We start from the raw sequence: 24,252 nt of genomic DNA, 5'->3' as shown, positions 1-24,252 counted from the left end.
AATTTTCACAGAGTGTGGGTGAAGATATGATGGGGGATACGTCATGGGGGTTAATAAGGGAATTAAAAACATTAAAAAGAACCCGAGGCTTGTGGGTGTTTTTGGAGACTAAGGTAGATATATACTCTGTTTTGGCAGTTTTAACAGCTCTCTGGTAGTCTGATAGGCAACTACGCAGGATTTCTAGAGAGACATGGAGTTTATCCTTTTCCCACTTTCTCTCAGCGCGCCTGCAAGCGCGTCTGAGAGAACGAGTGGAATCATTAATCCACGGCTCTGAAAGTGCTTTGGTGCGTCTAAGCCTAAAAGGAGCAACAGAATCCAGTATTTCAGAACATGTAAAATCAAACATGGAGATACGCTCCTCAGCACTGAGAGCACAGTTCCAGTGCACAAATCGAGTAGACGCTGAAAACTGTGAGAACTGTGATGCGGTCGACTGGTTGATCGAGCGCAAACGGTGTGCGGAGGCGCGTGATTTGATTCCCGAGCAAGGGATAGAAGATGTAAACAGGACAGGTAAATGGTCTGAGATACATGCTGTTGTACAGATTTCATTTACAGAAACAGATAGACCAAACGATAAGACAAGATCCAATGTGTGTCCCTTTTCATGTGTCGGGCCAGATACAGATTGGATGAGATTAAAAGAATCAATTAAGTGCAGAAATTCCCTGGTTAAAGGTCTTGATTCACAGCACACATGGACATTAAAATCACCTAAAATTAAAATATGGTCATATTTAACCATGATCCCCGACAAAAAGTCAGCAAAATCATTAATGAAGTCCGTGTTACATTTTGGTGGACGATAAGCAACAGCGCAGAGCACCGGGGAGGACAGGTTCATTTCAAAGAGCTGCAACTCAAAACTAGAGTAACTCGGTGTGGAATGACACAGTCGGCATATGAGATTAGATCTGAACACTGAGGCTATGCCTCCACCGTTACCAGTGGTGCGAGGGGAGCTGAGGAATGAACAGTCAGGGGGAAGGAGTTCAGAGAAAGGTGCATATTCGTCAGCATGGAGCCAGGTTTCCATAATAAACATAAAATCCAATCCCCGGGAGATAAAAAAGTCATTTAATAAAAATGTTTTATTTACTATTGACCTTGCATTTATTAGAGCCATGCGAAGGTTTACCTGTTGAGTAACAGCCGAATCGACACTGGGGGAGGGAGAATTTAAGATATGTGCAACTGGACAGAGCACTCGCATACCACGGCAAGCCTGACTATCACGACGGTAGGGGTCAGACAATCTAGGCCTTTTGGTCACATGAACAGGAATAGGGATACCTGCAGTAAACACATTAGAACAGAAGGGGGGGGGATCACATCAATAGGCTGTGTTTTGACCCTGGAAGGGAAAGGATTGTCCCGATTTGATTGTCGGGCATAATCATTGGCACAGTGCACAGCATGTAGAATGTTTGCAGCAAGCACACGTGAGCCCAGCTTGTTTGGATGGATTCCGTCCACCGTAAAAAAGGAGAACCGATTCCAAAATAGGTTAAAATTTTCGATAAAACCTATGTTATTTGTTCTGCAAGCGGACTGGAGCCAGGTATTAAGACCGAGGATTCGGCTGAAACGTTCTGCTCTCCCCCCCAGCATAGGCAAAGGACCAGATATAAAGACGGACTTTCCACAGTCATTAAAAAACTTAAAAAGGTCCTTGAAATCTTTTTTTGTTAGCTCTGACTGTTGGCGAGCGGTGTCATTTGTCCCAATGTGTACAATAATCCAGCTAATAGATGACGGGAGCGATAGCATCAGGCCCGGTAGCTTACCCAGGATGATGGGGACCGTTGCTCCAGGAAAGCAGTGTGTAGCTGCATTCGCAAACCGAAGTTTCCGGGTAATCGAATCACCCACTATAAGGGTTGTTGGAGAGAAAAGGGGAAGAGATTGAGAAGGGACAGGCTCCTTTATAGGCCTGCAATGGGAAGTAGAGATCATCTCCCTGGGAAAGGGGCACTGACGAGATGAAGGGGCGAGGGATCTACGCGATCGCGTCGGCGACCCCGGGGAGTGTGTCCGGGCAGGCAGAGGCTGCGGCAGGGCCGCAACATCAGACTTGGGAGGACTCCGCATTGGACCAGGGTCATGATGAAAATAATGTGCCATTGTAGCCTAGTAAGTAGGCACCATTTGCCTTAGAACCATGGGCGGATTTTAAGCAGCTGAAAGATGTCACAGAAAGAGCCAAACCCTTGACTACCTGCACAAATAAAACTATAATCTAAATAATTAAACTGACAATGGTTTTGTGCTTAAATTGGTGGTTTGCTTCTGCATTAAGAGTTTTGCCGGCCGAAAATAATACTAGAGAGGTTCCGATAGTAGGGGCAGTGGCATAGCTTTTCGGCCTGTAACAGTCGGAGCGGAAGCAGCATTTCACGTAATTATTGTAATTTGGTGGCAATCACTGCTCCGCTCATTAATAACGCTGTCAGCTGTGATGAGTCAGACGAGAGTCGATCCGTCCTCCGCTCTTTAAGGTATCATTATGGCGCAGGGCGGAGACGGTGACGGTTATTCTCCCTCTCCGTCGGGGGAGAGTCAGAGATCACCAGTCTGAGTTCTTTTACTGATGTAAAAGTGACAGCCCGCGCCTTCTAGGCACCGGGGAGGACCTCAGCACGAGTGTTTAGCACTCCTCACCCCCCTTTCGTCTTCATCGTCCGCCGGCGAGTTGCCCGTCTCTTCAGCAGAACTTGTGCTTAGAGGAGCCTCCTTGCTCGGGATGTTCAAGTAGTTATTCCCGTTCGACATCGCGTCTCTCCCGAGTAACAGCATGTCAAAACTGCGCTACAATGTAGACTTCGGTGCCGTAGCGGCCCGACTAACAGGAAGGGAAGTTCTAACCTCAGGCCGTGATTGCGCTAATGACAGAGCAACGGTCATAGCAGGAAGGTCAGGTTGTCTTGCTCAGCATAGCACCGAGTTACAAACGAAGAAGGGCTGCACCGAAGACGTAACCCCCCACAGGTCCGCTCGCGTTGCGGGTAGGCTGATGGAAAGAACGGCAGCCTCGGGGCACTGACTGAACAGAGACAACCGTCTAATTTTAGAATCTGGGTTCGCCCTTCTTCTTCTTTCGTATATCGTCAGATGGCCAACTCAGTGTCATGCAGCCACGCCCTCGTCTCCGGTCCTAAGTCGAAAAGGCCAGCTTCTGAGGGTGGGCTGTATAGGGGGCAGCCGGTGATTATGTGCTCGGCAGTCTGTTCAGGCTCGCCACACTCACATGCCGCACTGTCCGATAGGCCCCACTTCTTCAGAGATGACTTGAAGCGTCCGACGCCAGAGCGCAGACGGTTCAGTGAGGTCCATAGATGGCGTGGCATGTCTTCTCCTTTTACACCGCCTCCTGGGTCCCGGATGTATCGTTGAATGCGGGAGGGCCCAGCCATCTCCCACGTCTGTTTCCAGGATGCTGCCAGCCAGGCGTCTCTGGACAAGTCCTCAGGGATAGACTGTAGCATCTCTTGTGCTGCCTTGTTGTAGGGATGGCGAGACTTAAGCCTGCATGGTGGTGCCGGTGTTGTTGTGGCTTTGTGTAGGATGTGCCAGTCGTGCTTCTGGGCTTTTCTTGCCAGGGCGAGGGTAGCCGCATCCCGTCGGAGACTGGCTGGGGCGATTCCAGCTAGGACTGGCAGGTAGGACACAGGGGTGGGTTTCAGACAACCAGTAACTATACGGAGGGCGCTGTTGATGACCGTATCTACCTTGTTCACATGTGGACTTCTGCTCCAGGCTGGGGCGCAGTATTCTGCTACGGGTAAGACCAGGGCTTGCGTGGATATGCGTAGGGTCTGGGGGGAAGCTCCCCAAGTCGAACCCGCCAGGCGGCGGATGAGCGAGACCCTTGCTGTTGTCTTGGCCTTCACTTCATCCAGGTGTTGCTTGTAGGACAGTGTCCGGTCCAAGCATACGCCGAGGTACTTGGGGGCTTGCTGGAACTCCAGGCGGTTGTTGCCAACATGCACGTCCAGTTCCCTTTGTGCTTCCCGATTGTTAAGGTGGTAAGCTGCAGACACTGTCTTGCCCATGCTGAGCTGAAGGTGCCACTTCTGGAGGTAGTCTGCCAGGATGCCCATGTCTCGGTTGAGGCCATCTTCCATCGCCTTCCATGTTGGGCGTCGAAGCATGATGGCCAAGTCGTCCGCATAGCCATACTTGGTAGATGTTGTATCTGGCAGGTCGTGAATGTATATATTGAACAACATTGGTGAGAGGACGGAGCCTTGCGGGACACCGTTCTTCAACTTTCTGAGCCTGCTGGTCTGGCCATCGCTGGTCTGTAGGATGAAGCTACGGTTCGATAGCATCTCCATAATGAATCTCACCATGTGCCGGTCCGGGATTGTTCTCAACAGTTTCAGATGTAGTCCACGGTGCCACACGGTGTCATAGGCGGCTGTCAGGTCCAGGAATACTACTCCAGCTTTTTCGTTATCCTGAAAGCTGTCCTCGATGTCCTGAGTGAGTAGCGTTACCTGATCCACTGTTGACCTGCCTCGGCGGAAGCCGGCTTGTTCCGGTGGGAGTTGTGGGTCCACCACTGGCTCGATGCAGCTGTGAATCAGCCTCTCCAGGATCTTATATGGGACACAGAGCAGAGAGATGGGCCTGTAGGACTTCGGGTCTTCGGCGGGTTTGTTCGGCTTTGGCAAGGCTATGACGGAAGCACGGCGCCAGGTCTTTGGGAGCTTGGACCTCCGGAAGCATGATGAGAAGAATGAGCATAGCCAGTAAGATGTTCTTTCACTTTGGTGTATGACAAACTCTGGGTGGATATTGTCTCGACCTGATGACTTGCCCGGCTTCAGTTTGTTGATTGCTGCACTTAGTTCGGCTACTGTGAAGTCTCCTGAGAGGTTAGCATCGACGCTGGCTGCCCTGGAGAGAGACGATACCTCACACGAGGTCAATCGTGTGACGTTTCTGTCAGCATCAGGGAAGCGACCATTTTTCAGGAGCTGGGAAGCAATGGCATCTGCTGTCACTGGACACCTGGGTTGTTTTTCTCCCTGAGAGCAGGTTGATGGTCTGCCACGCCTTCCGGCTAGAGTGGGTGAAGTCGATAGCTTCCACTACTTCAGTCCACCTGGCCCTTCGGGTGTCGTCCAGCTTCTGCAGTAGGGTTGTTGCTGTTGCGTCCATTTCTTCCCTGGAGCTTGCCTGCTGGTGTTGGCGCAGCAGGCAGCTGCACTCCTCATCCCAGCTCGGGATGTAGTTCTTATTGTAGCCACGTGGAATGTTGTGCTTTGCTGCCCTGAGGAGGACTTCACAGTAGGCGGCGTATGCAGCATCCACATCAACTGCTTCTGGGTCCAGGAGACCAGCAGTTCTTCTTTCCGTTTCCGCCATAAACTGCCGCCAGTTCGCCTTCCTGAAGTTCCATCTCCTGACCGGTTTGCCAGCTACCGGCTGTACCAGTGATGGTACTTTGATGATGGATGGCCGGTGGTGTGAACGAGGGAACCTGTCCAAGACACGTCTCTCTGGTTTCTTGAAGTGCCTCGATTAGTAGGGGAAATTAACTGGCAGTTTGTTGGCGTGCTGTGCCCCCTCCTTCTTAATTTTTTGTGGGTTGCCGTCAACAACTCTCTCTCTCTCTCTCTCTCTCTCTATATATATATATATATATATATATATATATATATATATATATATATAAATAAATACTGGACGTTAGGACTTCCTCCATAAGTCCTGCAAGCTAGTTTTTAGGAGCCCAAGATTAAAAAACGAATTATTTAACACAGCCTGCAAAAAAGAAATTGCAATGTTTTGTAATGTTTTGCTCTTAAAATGTTTAGGAGCAAACATCAATTCATCAATTCCATGAATAGTAAATAGTAAAACCCGACGACTCGGGTACTGTCTAAGCCATGTGTTCTGAACAGCACCAGTGGTGAGTTGCTTGTGTTGGAAAGAAGGTGAAATAATTTGATGGTGGATCTTTGATGTAGGGGGGTGTTATGCATCTGTGGGTCATCGGGCACTTAAGCTCAATGGTATCCTGGACTCCAGCAAGGAACAAGACATTTTGGCCAATATTACAATAAGTGTATGTGTGCATTTAGCATCATTACGCATGGGCTGCTAGCTGCTTGGAGCAAGACTGCTGACTTTGGCAATGTTGGCAAGGTGCATTAACAGAAGAACATAATAAATATACTACATTTGATCAGTCAGTAATCAGTGAGTAGAAATGCTGCCTAAAACATTGACCAAAATGGAATAAATTCATTTTTTTTTCTCAAAATCCTACACACAACACCCCATAATGATAACATGAAAGAAGTTTTTTTGAAATTTTTGCTAATTTATTAAAAATACATAAGTATTCACAGCCTTTGCTCAATACTTTGTTGATGCACCTTTGGCAGCAATTACAGCCTCAAGTCTTTTTGAATATGATGCCACAAGCTTGGCACACCTATCTTTGGGCAGTTTCGCCCATTCCTCTTTGCAGCACCTCTCAAGCTCCATCAGGTTGGATGGGGAGCATCAGTACACAGCCATTTTCAGATCTCTCCAGAGATGTTCAATCGGATTCAAGTCCGGGTTCTGGCTGGGCCACTCAAGGACATTCACAGAGTTGTCCTGAAGCCACTCCTTTGATATCTTGGCTGTGTGCTTAGGGTCGTTGTCCTGCTGAAAGATGAACCGTCGCCCCCAGTCTGAGGTCAAGAGCGCTCTGCAGCAGGTTTTCATCCAGGATGTCTCTGTACATTGCTCCATTCATCTTTTCCTCATTCCTGACTAGTCTCCCAGTTCCTGCCGCTGAAAAACATCCCCACAGCATGATGCTGCCACCACCATGCTTCACTGTAGGGATGGTATTGGCCAGGTGATGAGCGGTGCCTGGTTTCCTCCAAACATGACGCCTGGCATTCCCGCCAAAGAGTTCAATCTTTGTCTCATCAGATCAGAGAATTTTGTTTCTCATGGTCTGAGAGTCCTTCAGGTGCCTTTTGGCAAACTCCAGGCGGGCTGCCATGTGCCTTTTACTAAGGAGTGCCTTCCATCTGGCCACTCTACCATACAGGCCTGATTGGTGGATTGCTGCAGAGATAGTTGTCCACTCTGTGGGATCTTATATAGACAGGTGTGTGCCTTTCCAAATTATGTCCAATCAACTGAATTTACCACAGATGGACTCCAATTAAGCTGTAGAAACATCTCAAGGTTGATCAGTGGAAACAGGATGTACCTGAGCTCAATTTTTAGCTTTATGGCAAAGGCTGTGAATACTTATGTACATGTGATTTCTTAGTTTTTTATTTTTACTAAATTTGCAAAAATTGTCATTATGGGGGTATTGTGGGTAGAAAAAATTAATTTCATCAATTTTGGAATAAGGCTGTAACATAACAAAATGTGAAAAAAGTGAAGCGCTGTGAATACTTTCCTGATGCACTGTATAATCAAAGTTTAAAATTTTAAGATATGATTAAAATTAATAACAGAATGTACTTTCATATTAGTCTAGATGGCAAATTGGGTGACAGGACTGGGTGAGTGGCAGCTGAGGACTTCATTTAGGGTGGCAACTACAGTGCTGTCCGTAAGTATTTGGACAGTGGTACTATTTCTGTTGTTTTGGCTCTGTAATCCAGCACATTGGATTTGAAATTAAACAATGAATAATGAGGTTATATTCATTATTTTAATTTGTCAGCTTTAATTTGAGTATTTACATCCATATCAAGTAATCCGTGAAGGAATTACATACGTCATTATACATAGTCCCTTCATTTCAGGGGACCAAAGGTAAACAGTTGGCTTCTCCGCTATTTCTGGTTAGTCAAGTGCAAGACTAGTTTCATAATAATTTTATAATATTTATAAGAATTTACGTTTTATTTTAATATACTTAATTGACTAAAACTCACCAGTAGTTTATACTGGAAGTTAGAATTTTGCTTATTTTAATGCTAATTAATGCAATAATTAGACTTCCTGTACAGAACGTACTGTACGGGTCTAAACATCCTGTGATTTTTTTGTCAAAATAAAAGCTGCGGAGTAACATTAAATAATTATAGCATAGTTATTGCGTTTTCTATGCTTTCTCACAGAATTACCATCGTTTAAATGGCTGTCCCAGTGTTGCCGTGTAGGGTAGGGGCAGGGTGGAGGGCCAGTAGCGACTGAGGTTCAACCCTTGAAGGCAAACTCACAGTACAGGAAGTGGTATACAACAATAAGACCTTCTCTCGGGACACAGAGAGGAACAGAAACTAACCTGTAGGCGGTAATTGGAAAGAACAGAAATTAAGCCCAAAAAACGGCTGTAGAAAATAAAAACAACCCTCCAGGGCGAATACACAGACCAAAAATAATGCTGGGAAGTGAGCACTGAGTAATAATAGTGAATTTCCCAAATAAAAGTACAACCTAGCAAAAACCGCTAGGCACAAAACAAAAACCCATGAGGCGCAGCTCAGGAAGAAAAACACAATATAAAATACAATACCGGGGACAACGTCCCTCTACCACCGGCTCACACGAGCCCCAAACAAAAAGGAATAAATGAAAACCGTTCAGGAAGGCGTCAGTGAACAAACACCACAACCGAACGCCTTCCTTACCTATTTTCTGGTAGTCTCAGAGAGTTCTAATGAATGAACCAACACCGTACCTGACTCTACCAGTACAGAGTCTACCTGGTGTCTTACCGGCTTTGTGCAAGTGCGAACGTTGAACACAAAAGCACTGAAGGGAGTCAGCACTGGCTTTAAATACTCTTGGGGAAGGTAATTCCCCAGGAGTTAATGAGGAACAGGTGGAACTAATGATCCTCGGCCCTCTGGTGGACCCACCGGGTACTACCTCCCACCTTGACATGCCGGTTCAATTCCCGCTCTGGGTGCGTCAAAGTGTTGTGTGTCGTGTGTCGAAGTGTCGCTGAGCAAGACACCTAACCCCTAAATTCTCCTGACGAGCTGGTTGGTGCCCTGCATGGCAGCTAATTGCCGTTGGTATGTGAGAAAAGCATCAATTGCACAGCGCTTTGGATAAATGCGCTATATAAATGCCAATTTACTTTGATGTAGACCAAGCACAAATTGCTTTACACTGTCGGTTCAGTAACAGCTCATTTGCATACCTGATTACAGTTTGAAATAAAATGTCATATTTGGCCCATTTCCTATTAATTTCAGTTGAAAAAAATCGACATTTTAAAACGGATCGGTTTTTCAGGTCCTGGGCTTATCATTTTCCCTGGTTCCCGGTGAGGTGTTTTTGCCCTTTCTAGCTCATATCTTTTTGGTTTCATTACATTTGGACCATTTCTGATTAATTCCAGTCGAAAAAAATCACAATTTTAAAATTGGCCGGTTTTTCTGGTTCGGGGCACTTGACTTTGGACAATGACACACAGGCATGTTTATCAGCAATATTATCTGAATGTTTACTAGCCCAGTCACTCCCTTGTCTGCATGCCCCACTATTTGGGTGTTTACGGTAGTTCCGGGGTTCAATCTTCCTTCCAATCTTGCCTACCTTACTTCCTGCTTTCTCTCCATTTCATGTTTGTACATAACACTAATATACTAATCCCAATTAACGTAGAATTTGTACAGTACTAATTATACTAACACACTAATATGTTTGTCAAACTAACAAACTAACATTTACTAGTTTTGGGTATTTGTAATTAAAATCTCTTAACTAACTTACTAACGCATCTCAAGTTTCAATTCTGTTCTGTAACTCCGCCTCCATATTCTATCACTGATTACTTGCTTAGTTTCAGCGAAGTATTCGCACCTGTCTCTCTGTATCTCTGCATCTCCTGATTCTCTGCAATTGCCTACTCTAGTCCGGAGCTGTTTGTATTACATGTGTGTCTTTGTGAATTACCCTTTCATGTGTCTCACCTGATGTTTATTTGTTAGACTGCCCTCACTCCCATGCCCCGCCTAGTTTGTCTCATTCCCCTGTGTATTTATACCTGTCCTTTTCAGTTGCACGCTGCTAGTTCGTCTTGTCCTGTCTCAAGTCCCGAGCCCTGTATTCCTTCCCCCGGTTCTAGCTTCCTTGTTCCCAAGTCCTAGCCCTTTTTTTTCCAGTATTTCCAGTTTTGACCCCTGCCTGCTTCCCTGGACTCTTCTTTGCTTGTTGGATATTTGTCTGTTTTTTGACTCTGCTGTCTGCCCCTTTTAAATTAAACCTGCCATTTTTCTTCACCCCGGTCTGCTTTTGGTTCCTCTGTTCCCCCCGGCATAACAAATCCCCGTCCTGTCAAAACCCTATCAAATAAATTTACAGTATAATGTGATCTAATGCCTCTTTGGCTGGTCAATGGTAAATCAATAAGATTTAACAAGGTGAAATTACACGGTATAAAATTGAGTGATTTGTGTATGTGATTGTTGAAAGTCAACATTTTCCAGTGGGGAGGAATGTTGAGCTGTGAGACAAAGATTTGAGTCATTTTAAAACAAAAACATTCAGGAAACAGCTTTGCAAGAAATATCTGTCTTTGATGCCATTATGTCTGCTGGCAACATCTTGGCTTGATCTAGTCACAATTGCAATGCAGTTGGTACACATTGATTATGGTACCAAGGTTATGTTGCATCGAAATGCATCTTTGGTCTTCCAGATAATTTCAGAGGTACATACTTCAATTTTCATGTGGTATGGACTTTAAAAGATCAATTCTGACAAAATATGTAAATGAGCATTTGCATACTTTATTCAAGATGACAGAATTTACAAATTCAAACATTTTTGTTTATAATCTGAACCAAGTAAGATATCATTATAATTATTTCAGATTCAAAATAATGAGTTAACATGCTTGCAGATTTTTGTTCAATCACCAGTACCCAATAGTCATTTTTCTAGAAATGAATAAAAATGATTGCATTTCAGGATCTAATCATTATTTATGATGCTGTACCCGCCCCCTTATAACAAAAAAGAAACCCTCAAAACACTCTCCTGGGTATGGAGTAAAGGTTTGCAAAGTTTCATGATGATAGCATGTCTATGCACTGTGAGAAATATGGTCCTATAATATCATCCAAAATCAGGTTTCGAGAAAATCGACAAAGATAGAAATGGTAAATTATTATACTGATTTCACCATACACCATACCCATGACATAACAAAAACAAAATAATGTGTATTCTCTTTCAGATGTTTGAATTTGCCTTTACATTCAGATGTGAATATTTTTATTCTGCAATGAAATTAAAGGAGAGACTTAAAAGGAAATAAAGTACAACAGTGTTTAATATCAAATTGAACTGAATGCAATGAAGTGCAAAATTCAAGTGTAATTAAGAGCATTCAAATATTTTTAAATGAAAGCAGGTCAAAATACCCTAGATAGAACTGTGCATGGCAATATAAAAAATAAGCGCTTTCCTTACTTGCAGAGAACATACATTAGTGTGCAAAAATGTGGGCACCCCTGGTCAAAAAAAGCCTTTTAGAATTAATATCTAATTGAAGAGAAGCGAGCCTGACCTCGAAATGGTACAACTTTAAACATGACACATTTCTTCAGATTTTAAAGCAATTTTTTTATTTATTTACCATGGTATTGAATTACGTATCGAGAATTGTGGACTTTCTTGAGAATTTGTACTGTGACATCCCTACTGCGTATCCCCTCCAACCCAGTACATTATTTGGTTTATAAGGTTTTTTCAAGACACTGTCACAGAAACCAGAAAGGAAAAGCCAAGACCAAGAACCCCCCAAAAAATAATTTCTTTTAATAAGCATGGTCACTATTGTCATGAAGCAGTGGGTGGGGGAAAGAGGAGCACCCTCAGAAAACAGCAGATCCCCTTCTTGGGGGCGCCAAAGTGTCTTCTGTGGTGGTGTCTGGGGCGTCCTGAAGTTTGTCTTCACTGTCTCCAGAGATGGCATTCTCATGAGGGGGAGGTGTCTGGGTGGAGCGTCTTCTCTGATTGGCCAGTCTGCGCCAGCGGATAAACACATCGGCCGGGTGAATGAACGTGGCCAGGCACAGGATGCATAGGGCTATGTTTATCTGCAGAGGGAGTAAGAGAAGAGACTGGAACAGGATGCACAGGGCTATGTTTATCTGCAGAGGGAGTAAGAGACGAGACTGGAACAGGATGCACAGGGCTATGTTTATCTGCAGAGGGAGTAAGAGAAGAGACTGGAACAGGATGCACAAGGCTATGTTTATCTGCAGAGGGAGTAAGAGAAGAGACTGGAACAGGATGCACAGGGCTATGTTTATCTGCAGAGGGAGGAAGAGAAGAGACTGGAACAAGATGTACAGGGCTATGTTTATCTGCAGAGGAAGTAAGAGAAGAGACTGGAACAGCTGTGCACAGACTGTATTTGTAACAACTCACAGCCATTGTGTAACAGGGTCAACTGGAAACAGATCTGGGGCAAATATGTATTTAAAATACTTCAAGTTTTTACATGCTGGCAAAAACACACCTTCCGATCCCTGATAATGTTCAGTGAAACATGCTACTAACCAAATATTTTTAAATTGTCAGTTGGACAGGAATTATACTGGTTTAATGTATTTCATAAAATTATTTGTCACAGGCCTTTTGGACTGTGTACTTGATCCAGATGTTAGGGGTGAAAAAATACACAACAGATATTTAACAGAATTAACAGAACAAAATCTGCTGCTGAAAAGCTGCTGTGAGGGGACATTTTAGCCTCCCGGGTGGATCTACCCATGATGCACTTTAAGTGCTACAGGTGACTGCCAAAATAAAAGAAACACTTCAGTGGATGACCAATATGATGTATATGAAAACAGGTGCTTTCACACCGGTGTGTTTTCCTGAGTTAATTTCGTAATTAACATCCCAGCATAATCATTCAAATGCTGGGCAGGCCCGCTCAAAAGTTAATAAAAACAGGGTGCAAGAACAGATGCAATTTTTCAAGCAAGATTCACGTGCCCTCTTATGTGGGTTTTGGGGTTTGGGACATGTATATGCTGTGGCTGGATGCTGGGTGTGTGGGTGTGGAGCACAGTGGTGAGGTACTCACATATAAGGGGTCTCCATCCAACACCTCATTCACCAGGATGATGCAGGGGAATTGCAGGAGCAACACCAGGGCTGACACAACAAAACACAGGCCAAGCAGCTTCCCAAAGTGACAGATTGGGAAGCTGTACAGACCACAGGAGAGGGAGATTAGAAGAAATGGGTGAATGGTATGAGAGGGGGGAAAAGAGGCAAGAGGGGAATCAATGGGAATAAAGGGAGAGAGCGGTTAAATTGTAAGACACATCCTAGCTGCACTGCTGCTCATAATAATCCTAATTATCAAAAACAACAATTATTCAGAGAATTGCGAGAAGGATATGTGTGATGCTCAGACAGAGATCAGCACAAGGCTAAGAACACACATTGCGCCTCATTTATCCAACGTGAGCTGAACAATTTTGACGGTAAATCATTCGGAAGTGTATTTACAGAAACAATGTGGGATTTATCAATTTCATGATTGCTCTGAACTGTTCAGGTGTATGAAAAAACATGGTGGTATATAATTAATCCTAATTCTAATGCTTAATTGGAGTTGAATATAAATTCCATAAAACATGTAAACAAAGTTTGCTATGAATTGAGGACGTATCCCAGCTAACAGCAGCAACATTATCTATAGGTTCTAAGAAGAGTCCACTGCAACGCTATAAAAACAACATTCATACATACATTTTAATGTTTGCAAAGACACGATGTTACAGAGTAGCTGGAGCACACACAGTCATATAATGATAAAAAATGTAATTAGATCATGTGTAGGCTACACAGTATTTGAAAGCAAAGTTCTTTCATCTTTTCTCGGCCATCTCTTTAAATCGGCTGAAATTGAATTCTGTGGTCCTTATATTTTATATATTTTATGTATTGTAGGGGCATCAATTTATGCTAAGCACAAGTTTTGTGCACACACTTTTTGTTTACAATTGATTGGTATTTATGAACATACACAGGTGGATAGGGGAAAAAAAAAGCTGTGCCTATGTGTGCTTCATGAATCCGGCGGAATTCGTTCGTTGGGTTCCAATCACAGAAATTTTAACACGGATTTACATATTTAATATTGATAAATGAGGCCCATTCTGTATAAGCAGTTCTGGAATATATGATGCTTTTCCTCTGGTTAAACAAGTGAATGTGAAAATGAATCACATCATGCTCACTCACAAAACGCTGATGAAGGCTGCATTCCCTCCAAATATGAAGGCGCGGTTGAGCACTTGCAGGACGAAAGTCAGGTACTGCAGCGGGAGCACAGGTATGGTGGCGCAGATGGAGAATAAGAGGCACTGCAGGGCAGTGAGGAAGAGGGAGAGCACCACAGAGTGCAGGTTACTCTCCTCCTCCGTCTCTCCTGTGGCAGAGGCAAGAGCTGGGTTAGCAGGGTTAGAGGCAGCCACTAAACACTGAACCTGCAATGTCCTGATCCTACTGTTTACAGGGTTTCAAGCAAAGGCCCATATGCTGTAAGATTCCTATGTAAGTATTTTCCATTATAATACAGTATATACGGTACTGTAGGTGGCTTCTGTTGGATAGATGTCCCCAAGAAGAAGGGACAACTGATACCTGACTACAATTCATTCGTTTTTGTAAAAACATAATATGGCGGACGATTGATTAACTTTTAATTTTTCCCCCTAAACAATCCACTAAAATATGTTTCTTAAAACATTTGAGGTGAGAAATAAGCATTGCAGTTGGTGAACCTTATTCATATTTGATCTGCAATGGCAAGTTTGATCAGAGTTCTGTGTGCCAGACGAGCTGCACTGACATGAACCACAAGGCTCTTGTTTAAATGACTTGTACGACATTGTTGGAAAGTGTTTCCAAAATTATATTGATATTCTTTAACTCACAGATTTACGATATTGGTAAATCACTGGACAAAATCAATTTTCGCCTATTTTTACCAACATATACAGCTGCAAGAGATTTCATTGCTTTGATTTAGCCTTATTTTGTACACAAAATCTAATTGTACATTGTCAATGACTGGTACGCAGTAATTACTGGTGATGACTGCATTGCAGATGGGAATCACATGATGCTTCCGTAGTTCGCTGTACTGCTGCAACACACCTGCGGGCAGATAATGCAGGTACCCACCTGCCTGTCGCTTGCCCTTGTATCTGTCAATGATCAGGCCATTCAAGGGGGCGCACAGTATCCCACATAACTGTGTGTAGGCGAAGGCGTTGGTGTAGTGGCTCACTGAGACAGAGGGAGAGGAGAGCAGAGGATTAGCACACAGCAGCACACCATAGCATGGCCTCGCACACAACTTCAGCGCCTCAGCCTGTCTCTCTTCTGCTCTTTGTCTCACACTGAAAAGCACAATTAAGCTGGATTCAATCAATATTTATCCATGACTTCATCTAAATGCAATTTTTAAAAATTCTCCCAAATGTGTATGCATATACAGTGGTCTCCATAATTATTTGCACCCTAGATAAATATACACAAAAAATACTGTAAATGAAAAAATAATACTGCAATTTTTCAACTGGTGTAAAATACCTTGGGCTGGATCTCCTTCGGTCAGCTGGGTCAGCATGGGGTTCAGGGTGCCAATGAACAGGTAGTGTCGCAGGACCATGACTGACATCCACACCAAGTGCCACAGAAAAAACCAGCTGAGCACACACTGCTTAAAACTGCGTACAGGGAGCGAGCCAGCTGGAGAGGCTGAGAAAATGACGGAGAGAGAGATGGATAGAGGGAGATAATGCCTTTCTTTAACCCTTTCCATTTTGCCCCACTAGGGGGCAATTTCCACCTATTTTGTAATTGTCATATCAATATCTCAAAAACTATTTACTGCACACATTTGAAGACTTAAATTAAAGAACAAGGTTGTTAATTGTTAAAAGATGAATTCAAATCCCAAAAATTACAAAACACCTTATATTCTTATAGTTTATAGCACAGAATATCTCAATTTACAAACAAGGCATAAGCCAGAACTACTTAATATTTGTGCACAAACTTGATGTCAACTGCAAACTTAACGCCCACCACAAAGAACGTTGGGCTGATCGACGCCATTCACGTCGCCCCACTTTGTGCTTGGACCCCTAATAAAAAAAAGCGCGATAGGGTTCCAGCTCTACATAAATAAAATGCTAGGGCCATACCTGTCTGTGGGGCCAGCTTCTGTATGCTCCCTCCTTCAGAAATCACATCACCCATACCTGTCTGTGGGGGCACCTGCTGTGTGCTCCCTCCTTCAGAAATCACATCACCTTGGTCTCCATGCTCAAGCTCTATAGTGCCTCTTCCGGTGTTGCACATGTTCTGTCCCAAGTCCCTCCTGTAACAGAAACAAGAACGGATTTAAAACCAGCTGCACCATTGTCAGCCAGCCAGCTAGCTGTGACAGCACTGCTCCCCCTGTTCTGAGGAAATATTATATAAGTAAGAAAACAATTCACTGTGATGAGGCCGTCCAGTGACGAGGCCAACCATCTCTCCCAGGCCTGAGACGACCGGGGTCCAGCTGACCAGCTCCAAGCTCTGGTTCATTCCCAAACTCCAATCCAAGTGCAAGCTTCAGCGCCTTCTCAAGCTCCAGTCCATTCCAACTGCCAGTCCGGGTTCTAGCCCCCACTCATCCCAGGTTTTTGAGTGTGCCCTCCGAGTATGCTGAGCTATTTCCTCATCGTATGTAATGATTGTGCCATTGACCTCCTCCCCGGATGCATTCCAGGTTTCATCCACCCTTCCAACTTCCCAAGCTGGTGCAGGCTTCTTCTTCGTGGGCAAGGAAGATGGAGATCTGTGTCCCAGCATCGACTATCGTGGTCTAAACAAGATCACTGTGAAGAACCGCAACCCTCTCCCACTCATATCCATTGATTTCGAGCAAGACCAGGGGGCCACTATCTTCACTAAACGTGACATGCGCAACGAGTACAATCGCGTCAGGATCCTTGAGGGGGATGTGTGGACGACCACCTTTAACACCCCCACAAGCCACTATGAATACCTACCTTTTGGATTGGCTAACCCCTGCTGTCTTCCAAGCGTCCTCCAAAGATCTGTTGAACCGCTCCGTGTTTGTCTAACCTGACGATATTCTCATTTTCATCAAGGCTGTCATCTTTGCCAGTACTTTGCACAAAGTATTAAATCAGGGCTGCCAATAATTGTAGAACCTATTTTTTGGGGAAATACATTATTTATTTGGAAAATGTAAAACTTTGGTTCATTCCATTGAAACATGAATGAAGCACACTACTTTATGCATTTTTTCTTTTTTTAGTGTAATGCATTTTTTTTTTCAGCACTTTATCAACGGTGGAATAGTGGTGGACACTTCAACAACATGTCATCCTTGGGGTTCCAAGGGAAGCTGATTCATACCCATAAGTGTAGCCCTCGGGGAGGGGGTAGGGGATGTGCTTCTTAGGCATGAGGAAGAAGGTTCTCATGAGGTGGATTATGCTGCATGCCGACAAGAAGAAAAAAGAGTGGTGCATAGAGATCCCTCTTTCAGATGCCACCTGTAACCACAGATGGAAAGGGTCATCATTATCACTATTGGCACGGATTGGCCTGGTGGCACGACAGCGTTTGTTCAATATTCAATAATGAAACAGCCATAACGTTTGACTGTCCTAGTAAAATGGGACCACGGTTTCTAGATTCCTCTCCGCACAAAGACAAAGTCTCTAGGACCATACACACTCACTCAGCACTTTATTAGGAACACCTGTACACCTACTTATTCCTGCAATTATCTAATCAGCCAATCATGTAGCAGCAGTGCTATGAACACAGTCATGCAAATACGGGTCATGACTGGAAATACCTTCCACTTGGATCAACAGGAATCAACAAGAGGTTAAGTATCTTTATTTTAAAAAACGTACCATCCTCATTAGCCGTTGATTTTCCTTGATGCAATGTGTGAGTGACTCCTGTAGTAGTTACGTGGGCAGGACTTTGATGTAACACCAAATTATATATTTTGTCATGTATGTAATTGTATGTCATTATATTTATTAACATTATTATTGTGACTGCAATATTAGCATTCCCTTTATTGCATGAACTGATCCCTGTTTTTTCCCCAAGTTGGTGCTGTTACTCTAGAAGCTGCTTGAGCAGTGCATACCTCCCAGCACACATTTTAGACTTATTTTAAGTCTAAAAACACTAGCAGCCTAGCTATTTAATGGCTGTTACCTTGATTATGAGGAAGATGATGGCAGAGGAATCGAAGGCTCCATTGTACAAGGTGATAATGGTGGAACGATGGGTGTCAAAGAGGCTCCCCACCTGTTGAAAGAGTCAAAAATTCACAACCACAACTTTACAGAGAGCCTATCGCTCTACTCTATTTCTATTTGCTCTATTTTCAGTTCATGCATCTAGGTGGAGCTAGAGAGGCCATTGATTGCTGTGGTTAATTATGAGATCTGATACACCTGGGACCAGTATTTAATTTTAAAAAATATGGATCAGAATTATACACATTTTAAAATATTTTCTGATATGTCAGAGTGCAGGCTTTTAGTTAAATCGAGAGAAAAGTGCAAGGTGGTTTGTCAGGTACAGATGTTACACAAGCGTCACAACTGTACTGGTGGTCAGAAGACCATTCAAGTCATTTAACTCTGACATCCAGATATCTGTTCAGAAATCTGAAAAAGTAACACATATAATGCAGTACAAAATAACAAGCTTTCAAATGTATCAAATGTATTATCATGTTCAAACACTGGAATAAAAAATCTTGTATCACCACAACATTCATGTAAGGTGCGTGTTTACATAGGATTGATACACTTGCAATGATCAAACAACATTTAATAGAAAACCAAACTGAAATCAAATAACCTTGTAAATTTGCTGTGGGGGATAATGCAATGCTATTTTGATATGAGCATCAATATGAACGACATAAGAGGTTTCGCTGCTCTTCCACTATAGTTTTGCTGTGTAATTTAAGTCATTTAATTTTAGTCGACTCGAACCGCCCATCACTAGTACCTTGTGATTGGTTGAGCTGGTTTCTATTCCAAGCCATTAGCATTCTTTGGTGATGACAATTTCCCATAAATATTTAATTAGCCCTTGTCAGTTCGCAAACGGTCTTGTCTTGCATATGATTCATTGAGAATGGAGACAAACCTGAAGATTTGTGATGAATAACATTAATCCTCCAATTGTAATGCAGATTAGAGCTGGAAAGAGTATATTGGATACTTCTGCAGGAAAAATGGATAAAAAATTAGCTAAGCTAAGCATTAATTTACACACAAATCTACATCTCCGGAATTATTTGATCCTTGATAAATACGCACAAAAAATAATACAGTTATTGACATAAGCTTTATTTTCCAAAATGCGTAAGGTATTGGGCTTTAATAAAGATTCAATGGAATCAACTGAATTATTTTTAAATAAAACATTTATTTCCCAGAAAAACAGGTTCCTCAATTATTGGCACCCCTGGTTTATTACTTTGTGCAGAGTACTGGCAAAGATGACAGCCATAAGACTTTTCTTGTAATTTGTGATAAAGCTAAAGAACACATTTGGATGGATTATTGACCATTCCTTCATGCAGAACTTCAGAAAATCATTGATATCCTTGGGATACCCCACTCTTCAGTTAAGACCATCCATCCATCCATCCATCCATTATCTGAACCCGCTTATCCTGAACAGGGTCGCAGGGGGCTGGAGCCTATCCCAGCATACATTGGGCGAAAGGCAGGAATACACCCTGGACAGGTCGCCAGTCCATCACAGGGCACACACACCATTCACTCACACACTCATACCTATGGGCAATTTAGACTCTCCAATCAGCCTAACCTGCATGTCTTTGGACTGTGGGAGGAAACCGGAGAGGCCCCGGCCGACGGGGATTCGAACCCAGGACCTCCTTGCTGTGAGGCGGCAGTGCTACCCACTGCACCATCCGTGCCGCCACAGTTAAGACCAGTTCAGGTTTTTCATGGGATTTATGTCTGGAGACTGAGATACCCATAACAGAACATGGTCCGTTCTGGTTCCTCAGTGGTGGAATTACTTGCCTACCACTGGACAGCAGAATCTCTCCCCATATTTCGATGCAGATTAAAAACACACCTTTTCAGACTATACCTTAGTCCTCCCACCTGATCCCCCACTCTTCCAATATCCCTCTTGTCTAACCCTAATCCTTAAAAAAAACACTTAAGATGACAATTGTCCTTTTGTTTAGAACAGCTCTCCATGCGTCTTTGGGGATAACATTGCACTTGCATCCTCTTCCTCGCAAGCTTGCAACCAGTCCATATTTTGTATGCCTTTTTATTATTGCCCTTGCAGTGCTAAGTGGTTAATGCTAAGTGGCTATTGGCTAAAATGTTTATTATGTGCAGGATTTTTTTATTAAGGGTGCCAATAATTCTGGAGCCCACTGTGTATGGCTTGCTAACTGCCACTGTGTCAGGTGAAAGACACTTTACCTGGATGTGAAAAAGCAATCATCAAGGTTCCGCTGGTGTACAGTATTCTGGGAAAAGAAAACACAGATCACACAAAGGAGTTTAATTACTGAAAGCACAAAGCTGACAAAGGAGTTGGGGGGCTTTATTTCTGGGGGGCAGAGTGAAAGTTTGGAACAGCAAGGTCAATTCTTTCGTTTTTGTTATATACTGAAGACAATTGAGTTTGATGTAAAAGATGTTCATGTGATGACAGATCCGAATTTCAGCTGTAATTTCCTTTATTTGTATCTAGAATTGTTAAACAACTTAGAACATATCACAACTTAGAACATATCACCACCCAATTTTTAGGTGAGAAAAAGTATTGGAACATATTGATTGACAGGTGTCCTGTTCGATTGATTGGTTAAAAAATAAATAGTTCTGAATGTCTACTCTTGGTTTTAACCTTGGGTTTTGCCTGTGAAGACTGCGTTTGTGTCTTTGGGAGAAAAGCAAGCCATTTTGAAGCTTAGAAAAGAGGGGAAATCGATCAGAGTCATTGCACAAGCTTGTACAGGATAGCTTGTACAACAACTTGGAATGACCTGAAACAAAAAGAATCCACTGGCATATTGAGCAACAGACAGTTCTGGAAAAAGGTCTTGTGGACGGATGAGACCCAGATTGACTTATCAGAGTGATGACTTAAAATCAAAGGGTAGAGGCCAAAAGGAACTGCTCCAGAACCAAGAACCCTGTCATATGTGAAACATGGTGGTCGGGGTATTATAGTTTAGGCAAGTATTGCTCCCACAAGTGCTTGCTCATTAGCCTTCATTGATATTGTAACTGCTGATAGCAGCAGCAGAATTAATGTGCAGAAGCATCTTATCACGCCTCCAAGCACATTGAATGGTGCTTCATCCCACAGTAACACAATAATCACAATCAACTACAAATGTCTTCCAAATGTCCAGAATGCCACAAAGTGAAAAACTTACATTCCCAGCAGTCTGGATGCCAAGGTACCAAAGCGGTCAAAGAAGAATCCATTGAAAAGGCAAATGAAGTTCTGATGGAAGACAGCGATGGTGAAATCCAAGGAGAAGAGCTCATCCTGTCTGCTACAGTCTGGGAGAAGTGAAGGGACCACACCACCATACATTTTTAAAAACATTATTTTCAATACCTGCACGCTGTATGTAATCCCTGCATTTTCTTTTGTCCTGTATTTGTATTGGCTTACTTTTAATATATTGTATTATCTACAACAGTGGTTCTCAAACTGTGGTACGCTTAGCACTAGTGGTACACATAGCTCCTTCTAGTGGTATGTGAGAGGAAGGCAAAAAGGCCAAAAATATAATTGAAATACCAATCAATTATAATTAGAACAAATACTTGAATTAATCATCAAATAAAGATGATTAACTATCTTTAAAATGTGAAATTATGAACATTTAAATAATGTTAAAAATGATTTCCTGTCCGTTGCGTGTGGGGTAAACTGTAACGTCGATCAGAAAGCTAGTCCAGTGAAAATGAAATGGATGCTTGAAAAAGGCCCTTATATCATGGCTCAAAACAGGTAACTTAAGAGAAATGATGACGGTTGAGAGGATGGTGGCCTTTTGGACAGCCCTGTTGAAACTGACAAAGTGGATTATCATTATCAGTAAGCCAAGTAGCAGCATGAGTGTCAGCATAGCAGCAAATGTGAGCAAAAATGGTGCAAATCTATAAGAAAATATCTGGGTTATCGCAGTTTTGGATTCACTTGGAGCCTGTGTTTCATGGCGCTGTCGAGGACCCGGCCCTAGGCCCCCCTGATGAGAGATTGACGGGGGATGGGTTAGAAAGGAATGCATTGTTAACCCCTCGCACACGCCATCGAGGTGGTAGTAAGAACGCCCGTAAGAAGAAAAATATGTGGTTCAGGGAATGAGCAGCCATGCTTGTCAGTAGAGGAGTCTGAAGTCGGGGGACTTAGATTTAGGGTTTTAAGGAGCAAGGTTAAAGTTCTGACTGAGAATACCCCAACCCTACAGGGGAGGGGCACAATGCCTGGCTAAAGAAAAACAAAAATAAGGAAAACGGAAGGGATGTCAATACCGAAAGAAAATTAATGATTAATGGCGGATGATTTACACTCAGCTATTGGCTGGATGTCCTTTGTAAATCCCTTAAGGCGCCGCGGAGAGGGGCACCTGAAGAGGGTGTTGGGATGGTGGCAGGCTTTAACGTCTGGCTTACATGAAATCAAAGTTTGGAGGAAGTCAAGGAGAGATTATGAAACTGACACAGACACCAGTGATGAATAGGTTCATTAAAAACAACATAAGGGCTAGTGTTTTTCCACTCATATATTAAGTTGGGGGAAATTCCCAAACCAGAGGGGCCCATGAAATAAAATATTGGGGACGGTTCTTTGGAGGTATGAGAAAATGACAATTGGAAAAACAGAAATAATTAATATGGTCATTGAAAAACAGGTTATATAAAAGATAAATGTCTTCCCGCTTGACATAATGGGGACATTTCTTATCAAAAAAGGTACACTTTTGTATACAAAAAGGATATATAAGGGATAAGTTTTTAGACCTTAGAGCAGGATCCCAGAATTTGGCTTCAGAAGATATCTACGAGCTGTTGAAGAGAGAGCAACGCAAGACAGTCAAGCTGGAGTGGCGCGCTCCCTCTGCGCACCACTCCAGGATATGGATATGGAGAGAGGAGTGACGTACGCGGTGCGGACTCAGGTGAAGAAAGAGCCACGCAGAACAATTATAACCAAGCTGGAGTGGTAATTATAATCTATATTACTTGTAGAAGTAGGAAAAGTAACATATTATAAGTTTACTTTTATATATCTTTTATTTCTTATTAGGATACTATATAAAGTAGAAAAATGTAGAGAAATTATCATATTTAGATAAATATAATATTATAGGAATAGTTTCTTTTTAAACGTCAAGAAGGGGGAGCTATAGGATAAGGCTAAGGCCAAAGAGGATGGATATAGGAAGGGTGTACCTTGATTTTTAAACATCGTGGTGGAAAGGTAATTTAGAAAGAGCTAAGAGGGGTATATGTAACTTGCATGTGATTAGCAAACTGCAAAAGATGATATGTACACTGTAATCTGTACAACTCTATTCTTTTGATTGATTATAATAAAGTATATCTTACTATAATCATATGTGATAAAGATTCTTTAGAGGAATACATTGAATACAGGACATCGATTACCAGATTTGCATCACACCCTTCACTTCGAGACTGGGCTGGAAGTTCAGTAGAACTTACCAGGGCTCCAGGACGTTCGGAGTACTTGAGTTCGTCCCCGAGACACCTCATTGTGAGGTACTGCTCGTGGGAACGTGAGGTCTGAGCTCGGCAAGGGGTCCGTGGCTCACGACAATTTTGGCGCCCAACGTGGGGCTCGAGCAGCAGAGAATTGCTCACGGCCTATTGAGGCATTGTCCGAGTGGATTCCTACTCGAGGGTCTCGAGTTGATTACTGGCACTGAAGAGAAAGGTGCTGGACACCTAAGTAGTGAAACCGTAAATACTCGAACTCAAAAGGAATCGAAGTAATTTAGAATAAGTTACAATATTAGAAAACTGTATAGGACAGTAGATTCTAATAAAGTAATAGTATACATATCAATTTATAAATAGGTGGGAAAATGGCTGTCAGTGATATGCCAGACCCACATATAGAAATATATTACCTAATAAAGAATAGCCCATGGTAGGGACTAAACAAGTCGCGCCTCCG

General features: G+C 43.0%; 2 protein-coding genes across 2 annotated transcripts in view; one reads left to right on the top strand and one right to left on the bottom strand.

Annotated features, from left to right (window-relative positions):
* LOC133110142 (equilibrative nucleobase transporter 1-like) overlaps window positions 1-24,252 on the top strand; it is a 124,848-nt gene that overhangs the window by 19,502 nt on the left and 81,094 nt on the right. The window lies entirely within an intron of this gene.
* LOC133110454 (equilibrative nucleobase transporter 1-like) overlaps window positions 11,728-24,252 on the bottom strand; it is a 31,230-nt gene continuing 18,705 nt past the window's right edge. The window contains exons 3-14 of the mRNA XM_061220585.1: window positions 21,473-21,602; window positions 20,508-20,554; window positions 19,180-19,256; window positions 18,232-18,324; window positions 17,407-17,546; window positions 16,179-16,354; window positions 15,562-15,729; window positions 15,155-15,255; window positions 14,455-14,466; window positions 14,206-14,387; window positions 13,037-13,160; window positions 11,728-12,038 (exon numbers count right to left, since the gene is read on the bottom strand). Coding sequence (XP_061076569.1) covers window positions 11,814-12,038; window positions 13,037-13,160; window positions 14,206-14,387; window positions 14,455-14,466; window positions 15,155-15,255; window positions 15,562-15,729; window positions 16,179-16,354; window positions 17,407-17,546; window positions 18,232-18,324; window positions 19,180-19,256; window positions 20,508-20,554; window positions 21,473-21,602 — 1,475 coding nt within the window. The 3' untranslated portion in view covers window positions 11,728-11,813. The remainder of the gene's footprint in view (window positions 12,039-13,036; window positions 13,161-14,205; window positions 14,388-14,454; window positions 14,467-15,154; window positions 15,256-15,561; window positions 15,730-16,178; window positions 16,355-17,406; window positions 17,547-18,231; window positions 18,325-19,179; window positions 19,257-20,507; window positions 20,555-21,472; window positions 21,603-24,252) is intronic.

The sequence above is a fragment of the Conger conger genome, chromosome 14, assembly GCF_963514075.1.
Source record: "Conger conger chromosome 14, fConCon1.1, whole genome shotgun sequence".
NCBI classification, from domain to species: Eukaryota; Metazoa; Chordata; class Actinopteri; order Anguilliformes; family Congridae; genus Conger; species Conger conger.
This window is presented reverse-complemented; position numbering and strand designations above follow the sequence as displayed.